Raw genomic sequence first — 7,494 nt, forward strand, 5'->3', positions numbered from 1 at the left:
GAGGTTTAGACGCAATGGATTTACGATACGTTTAGATGATGGCATAAACCTTCTTAGTACCTGAACATTTAGACGCAATGGATTTACACACCGCTACCTGAACCGCCACGAACCATGCACAAACTTTTTGACAAACACAAGGCAGACTGTCGTGGCGGATTGTAGTGGTACTGCACGTGTCAGCTTACGTGAAATACTAGTACAATGTCGCCATATCTGCTTTGCGGAGTCAGGCAGTACTGCAGGGTTGCCCAAATGCAGCGCACCGTACCCACCCAATATATTGTAGTGGGATTAATACATTGTACTGGGGTGAAATACATTGTACTGGGTGTATACAGTGAAATACATTGTACTGGGGTGAAATACATTGTACTGGGTCTATACAGTGAAACACATTGTACTGGGGTGAAATACACTGTACTGGTCTAATACACGCTGTATTTCGCAAATACACTGTATTTGGGTGAAATACGTTGTATTTGGCGAAATTGGCGAAAGACGCTGTATTTCGCAAATATTGGGGTGAAATACGGTGTATTTGCGAAATACAGTGTATTTGGGTGAAATACAGTGTATTTGGCGAAATACAGTGTATTAGCGAAATACAGTGTATCTGGGTGAAATACGTTGTATTTGGCGAAATACAGTGCATTAGCGAAATACACTGTATCTGGGTGAAATACGTTGTATTTGGCGAAATACAGTGCATCTGGCGAAAGACGCTGTATTTCGCAAATATTGGGGTGAGATACGGTGTATCTGCGAAATACATTGTATTTGGGTGAAATACAGTGTATTTGGCGAAATACAGTGTTTTAGCGAAATACATTGTATTTGGGTGAAATACAGTGTATTTGGCGAAATACAGTGTATTAGCTAAATACAGTGTATTCGAAAGCCAAATACACTGTATTTCGCCCAAATACAATGTATTTCGCTTTTGACTGGTATGAACCGCCATACCCGTCCTCTAAGAGCGCCAGGGACAACGTAAGACATGACGCAATCACCGGCAAGTGATGCCATGTGTGACAAGATCTTTAAATGAGCGGTAGTTTGTAGCGTAGTTGGGTAGTCGGTTGTCTTTGGGAGGCTAGCAGATAGGCAACTGCTTATACTCGGGGCGACATGACCTGCCTGCCGTGGAAACATTTGTAGACTCCCGTACAGACAGCCCTATGAAAAAAACTTACCTTTGAATAGGCTGTAGCTAGCTGTAGTTGCGTAGTTGGCTGCTCTGTCTTCTCGTTGGGTGCCTAGCGGATAGGCAACTGCATATACTCGGGGCAACATGACCTGCCTGCCGTGGAAACATTTGTAGACTCCCGTACAGACAGCCCTATGAAAAAAATTACCTTTGAATAGGCTGTAGCTAGCTGTAGTTGCGTAGTTGGCTGCTCTGTCTTCTCGTTGGGAGGCTAGCGGATAGGCAACTGCTCATACTCAAGCGACATGACCTGCCTGCCTTGGAAACATTTGTAGACTCCCGTACAGACAGCGCGATGAAAAAAACTGACCTTTGAATAGGCTGTAGCTAGCTGTAGTTGCGTAGTTGGCTGCTCTGTCTTCTCGTTGGGAGGCTAGCGGATAGGCAACTGCTTATACTCGGGGCGACATGACCTGCCTGCCTTGGAAACATTTGTAGACTCCCGTACAGACATCCCGATGAAAAAAACTTACCTTTGAATAGGCTGTAGCTAGCTGTAGTTGCGTAGTTGGCTGCTCTGTCTTCTCGTTGGGAGGCTAGCGGATAGGCAACTGCGTATACCCGGAGCGACATGACCCGCCTGTCGTGGAAACATTTGTAGACTCCCGTACAGACAGCCCTATGATTAGTATGAAAAAAAAAAAAAACATTTGTAGACTCCCGTACAGACGGCCCTATGAAAAAACTTACCTATTAATAGGCTGTAGTTTGCTGTAGTTGTGTAGTTGGCTGCTCTGACTTCTCGTTGGGAGGCTAGCGGATAGGCAACTGCTCATACTCGGGGCCGCGAACATGACCTGCCTGCCGTGAACATTTTTAGACTCACGTACAGACGGCCCTATGAAAAAAAACTTACCTATGAATAGGCTGTAGTTTGCTGTAGTTGTGTAGTTGGCTGCTCTGTCTTCTCGTTGGGAGGCTAGCGGATAGGCCACTGCTCATACTCGGGGCCGCGGACATGACCTGCCTGCCGTGAACATTTTTAGACTCCCGTACAGACGGCCCTATGAAAAAAAAACTTACCTATGAATAGGCTGTAGTTTGCTGTAGTTGCGTAGTTGGCTGCTCTGTCTTTTCGTTGGGAGGCTAGCGGATGGGGAAGTGCTTGTGCTCGGTACGACATGACCTGCCTGCCGTGAACATTTGTAGACTCCCGTACAGACGGCCCCATGAAAAAACTTACCTATGAATAGGCTGTAGTTTGCTGTAGTTGTGTAGTTGGCTGCTCTGTCTTCTTGTTGGGAGGCTAGCGGATAGGCAACTGCTCATACTCGGGGCCGCGGACATGACCTGCCTGCCGTGAACATTTGTAGACTCCCGTACAGACGGCCCTATAAAAAAAAGAAAAAAAACCTATGGATAGGCTGTAGTTTGCTGTAGTTGCCTAGTTGGCTGCTCTGTCTTCTCGTTGGGAGGCTAGCGGATAGGCAACTGCTCATACTCGGGGCCGCGGACATGACCTGCCTGCCGTGAACATTTGTAGACTCCCGTACAGACGGCCCTATAAAAAAAAAAAACCCTATGAATAGGCTGTAGTTTGCTGTAGTTGCCTAGTTGGCTGCTCTGTCTTCTCGTTGGGAGGCTAGCGGATAGGCAACTGCTCATACTCGGGGCCGCGGACATGACCTGCCTGCCGTGAACATTTGTAGACTCCCGTACAGACGGCCCTATGAAAAAAAACTTACCTATGAATAGGCTGTAGTTTGCTGTAGTTGCGTAGTCGGCTGCTCTGTCTACTCGTTGGGAGGCTAGCGGATAGGAAAGTGCTTGTACTCGGTACGACATGTCCTACCTGCCGTGGAAACATTTGTAGACTCCCGTACAGACGGCCCTATGAAAAAAACTTACCTATGAATAGGCTGTAGTTTGCTGTAGTTGTGTAGTTGGCTGCTCTGTCTTCTCGTTGGGAGGCTAGCGGATAGGCAACTGCTCATACTCGGGGCCGCGGACATGACCTGCCTGCCGTGAACATTTGTAGACTCCCGTACAGACGGCCCTATGAAAAAACTTACCTATGAATAGGCTGTAGTTTGCTTTAGTTGTGTAGTTGGCTGCTCTGTCTTCTTGTTGGGAGGCTAGCGGATAGGCAACTGCTCATACTCGGGGCCGCGGACATGACCTGCCTGCCGTGAACATTTGTAGACTCCCGTACTGACGGCCCTATGAAAAAACTTACCTATGAATAGGCTGTAGTTTGCTGTAGTTGTGTAGTTGGCTGCTCTGTCTTCTCGTTGGGAGGCTAGCGGAATGGCAACTGCTCATACTCGGGGCCGGGAACATGAGCTGCCTGCCGTGAACATTTGTAGACTCCCGTACAGACGGCCCTATGAAAAAACTTACCTATGAATAGGCTGTAGTTTGCTATAGTTGTGTAGTTGGCTGCTCTGTCTTCTCGTTGTGAGGCTAGCGGATAGGCCACTGCTCATACTCGGGGCCGCGGACATGACCTGCCTGCCGTGAACATTTGTAGACTCCCGTACAGACGGCCCTATGAAAAAACTTACCTATGAATAAGCTGTAGTTTGCTGTAGTTGCGTAGTTGGCTGCTCTGTCTTCTCGTTGGGAGGCTAGCGGATGGGGAAGTGCTTGTACTCGGTACGACATGTCCTACCTGCCGTGGAAACATTTGTAGACGACCGTGCGGACGGCTTTATGGAAAAAAACGACTTTTGAATGGGCTGTAGTTCGCTGTAGTTGCGTAGTTGGGTAGTCGGTCTTGCCGTTGGGAGGCTAGCGGATGGGGAACTGCTTTTACTCGGTCCGACATGTCCTACCTGCCGTGGAAACATTTGTAGACGCCCGTGCGGACGGCTTTTTGAAGAAAAAAACGACCTTTGAATGAGCTGTAGTTCGCTGTAGTTGCGTAGTTGGATAAATAAACGTTTTGCAAACAAGTGTTAAAGAAATTGAGAAGAGGGTCTTTTAGCTGCATTTTGCCAGATTTTAACATTTCATTTAGAATGCTGTCATTTCCGCTTGATTTGTTGTTCTTTAGTTTAGAGATTGCAGTGTTTAATTCCTCTAAGGTGATCGTGCAAGACAGAGCAGCCAACTACACAACTACAGCAAACTACAGCCTATTCATAGGTAAGTTTTTTCATAGGGCCGTCTGTACGGGAGTCTACAAATGTTCACGGCAGGCAGGTCATGTCCGCGGCCCCGAGTATGAGCAGTGACCTATCCGCTAGCCTCCCAACGAGAAGACAGAGTAGCCAACTACGCAACTACAGCAAGCTACAGCCTATTCATAGGTAAGTTTTTTTCATGGGGCCGTCTGTACGGGAGTCTACAAATGTTCACGGCAGGCAGGTCATGTTCCCGGCCCCGAGTATGAGCAGTTGCCTATCCGCTAGCCTCCCAACGAGAAGACAGAGCAGCCAACTACGCAACTACAGCAAACTACAGCTCATTCAAAGGTCGTTTTTTACATAGAGCCGTCCGCACGGGCGTCTACAAATGTTTCCACGGCAGGTAGGACATGTCGGACCGAGTACAAGCAGTTCCCTGTCCGCTAACCTCCCAACGGCAAGACCGACTACCCAACTACGCAACTACAGCGAACTACAGCCCAAGCAAAGGCCTTTTTTTTCATGGAGCCGTCCGCACGGTCGTCTACAAAAGTTTCCACGGCCGGTACGACATATCGGACCGAGTACAAGCAGTTCCCCATCCGCTAGCATCCCAAGGGCAAGACCGACTACCCAACTACGCTACTACAGCGAACTACAGTCCATTCAAAGGTCTGTCTTGTCACACTGCCGAGCGTTTTCGTGATGTCTTACCCCGTCCCATGCGCTCACACATGGACGGGCACTCTGGTACAGGACCTGAAAAAGCCGGCACCCCTGGCTGCGCCTGCCGCTGATGTCGTGATGCCTTACATGAAAGCGAGTCTTTAGCGCTCACACCAGGTTGTGGCACTCGGGTGCAAAGCTTGAAACAGCCCGCACCTCTGGCTGCCCCTGCTGGCGACATCGTGATGTCTTACATGAAAGCGAGCCTATGGCGCTCACACCAGGATGTGTCAGTCGGGTGCATAGCCTGCAACAGCCCGCAGCTCTGGCTGCCCCTGCCGGCGATTTCGTGATGTCTTACACGAAACATGCGCCAGACTCTCACCGCCAGCGTGGGACTACAGTAAGTCAGGAGGATCATCTCAGTGACAGTGAACTTGAAGAGTGTCTGAAAGCCCTTAAAAGCGGCAAAGCACCAGGGTATGACAAAATACCAATAGAAGCTTATCAGCACTCACCCGCAGCCAAGCGTGAACTCTTCCGAGTAGTACACCTGATCTGGGATTCTGAGATTGTACCCCCTGAACTCGTGAAAGGCATTTTCATCATGCTCTACAAGAAAAATGACCGCAACAACTTCAGTAACTACCGGGCGATCTGTCTCCTCAGCCATGCCTACAAGCTCCTCTCTGCTGTAATCGCCAGCCGTCTACATGTTCAACTTGAGCCACTGATCCCAGACAGCCAGGCAGGGTTCCGACCTACAAGGGGTACCCGCGACAATGTCTGCATCCTGAAGTGGACGATAAACATGTTGCTCCGGGAGGCGAAACCAGCAGTTGTCACCTTCATTGATTATGCTGCTGCGTTTGACACTGAAAGCCAACTCTTCCTCGACGAAGCGCTCAGTTCAGCTGGTGCATCTCTCAAGGTGCGCAGAATCATCCAAGCCATATTCGGCGCGGCCACTGGATGCGTCTGTGTAACAAGCCCTAGCGGCAACCAAGAGCTCTCAGATCCGTTTAAGATCTCACGGGGTGTCCTACAAGGAGATATATTCTCTCCAGTCGCCTTTATCATTGGACTCATGCGTATATTCGCACTACATGACAGTCCCAGCGCCGGGGTAACGGTCGGCAGCCCACCTTACCAAGTAACCATCAGCCGTCTGGAGTACGCTGACGATGCAGGTCTGATGGACGAAAGCGTCCAAGAGGCCTCCGAACGCATCTCCGCAATAGCCAGAGGTTCCAGGGACGATGCTGCCATGGAAATATCAGTCCCCAAAACAAAAGCCATGCACATACATCGCAAAGACCGCGTATCAAAGACGACGGAGGCCGAGGTAGCTGCCTTGAACCTCAAACACAGATGCCCAGATTGTACAAGAGACTTCAAAACAAAAAGGGGCCTAGCAATTCACCGGAGTCGCTGGTGCCTACATCATCCCTCCACCGCCAATACCCGGTCACGTGCCGGTAGCCTCGCAGACAAGAAGGTACAGCGACAGAAGAGACTTGCCAAGGAAAAGGAACGTGATCACGTCATCCTACAAGGCCAACAGCTAGAAAACGTCCACACATTTGACTACCTCGGAATCCGCATGCAATGTGATGGTGACCATAGAGCAGATGTGAAATACAGAATGGACATCGCACAATCCCGCTTCAGCTCCCTACAACATATATGGAGGGACCACAGACTTCCGCATCCAATGAAGATACGTCTGTACAAATCTTCTGTTCAACCCTCACGCACAGCTGTGAAGCATGGGACTTAACGCAGGACGTCACAAGGATGATCAACGGTTTCAACAGCAGATGTCTACACGTGATCACTAAGAAACACTTTCGGGACACAACAACAAACCCAGACTACAACCTGATGTCAGCCATCCGTCGTAGGAGACTCCGGTCCCTGGGCCACATTCTCCGCATGGACCCCTCCAGACTGGTCAGGTGCACCCTGAATGCCTACGTGTGCGAAGGAGACAACCCGCCTGAAGGCTCACTGCTGATGGACTGTGAACACTTATTACCTTTCGAACACTTAGCTAGAAAAGCAAGAAACAGGCGGATGTGGAATGCCAAGGTCAATAGCATAAAGTGATATATAGCATAAAACATAATTTATTGTATATTATACTGTGTAAGCATGTAGCATAAGACCACGTGGTCTGTCATGTAAAACATACATACATAGTAGATGGTCAGTTGTCATTATTTCTCAGTTCATCCATGCATCAATATAGACATGATTCAGTGTAGAAATACAATACATTTCACATCTATACGACGGCTCCAAATAGGTAAATGACTCTGCATACGACGTGAGAGCGGCAGAAATAGTAAATAGCATAGCCGACCAGCTTGGCGGCTTCACCCAATAGGGTGGCCTCCTTCTCAGACTTCCTAGAAAGGCGGTCGTCCCTCGGCGACATAACTCCTTCGGCCTTAGAGAACCTTGGCCCGTTTGAAATCGCTTCACCCCCCTCCCACAAATATATACGACTCCGTTTAAGGAAGACTGCAAAGGAGGAAATAATAGGGG

The 7,494-nt window shown here is 49.0% G+C and overlaps 1 protein-coding gene across 1 annotated transcript; it reads left to right on the top strand.

The window, feature by feature from the left end:
- The first annotated feature begins 5,212 nt into the window (after window positions 1-5,212).
- LOC136420320 (uncharacterized) lies at window positions 5,213-7,053 on the top strand. The gene is made up of 2 exons (XM_066407166.1): window positions 5,213-6,651; window positions 6,705-7,053. Exons 1-2 carry the CDS (start codon window positions 5,213-5,215, stop codon window positions 7,051-7,053), a joined length of 1,788 nt encoding a protein of 595 aa, XP_066263263.1.
- The last annotated feature ends 441 nt before the right edge of the window (window positions 7,054-7,494 follow it).

This window comes from Branchiostoma lanceolatum, chromosome 15, assembly GCF_035083965.1.
Source record: "Branchiostoma lanceolatum isolate klBraLanc5 chromosome 15, klBraLanc5.hap2, whole genome shotgun sequence".
In the NCBI taxonomy this organism is placed as follows: Eukaryota; Metazoa; Chordata; class Leptocardii; order Amphioxiformes; family Branchiostomatidae; genus Branchiostoma; species Branchiostoma lanceolatum.

Excerpts from the sequence above, each read along its gene's own strand:
- LOC136420320 (XM_066407166.1), top strand. The coding sequence starts at position 5,213 with ATGGCGCTCACACCAGGATGTGTCAGTCGGGTGCATAGCCTGCAACAG. Across the intron at positions 6,652-6,704 it reads TGGAGGGACCACAGACTTCC|CTGTGAAGCATGGGACTTAA; the intron begins GCATCCAATGAA and ends CCTCACGCACAG.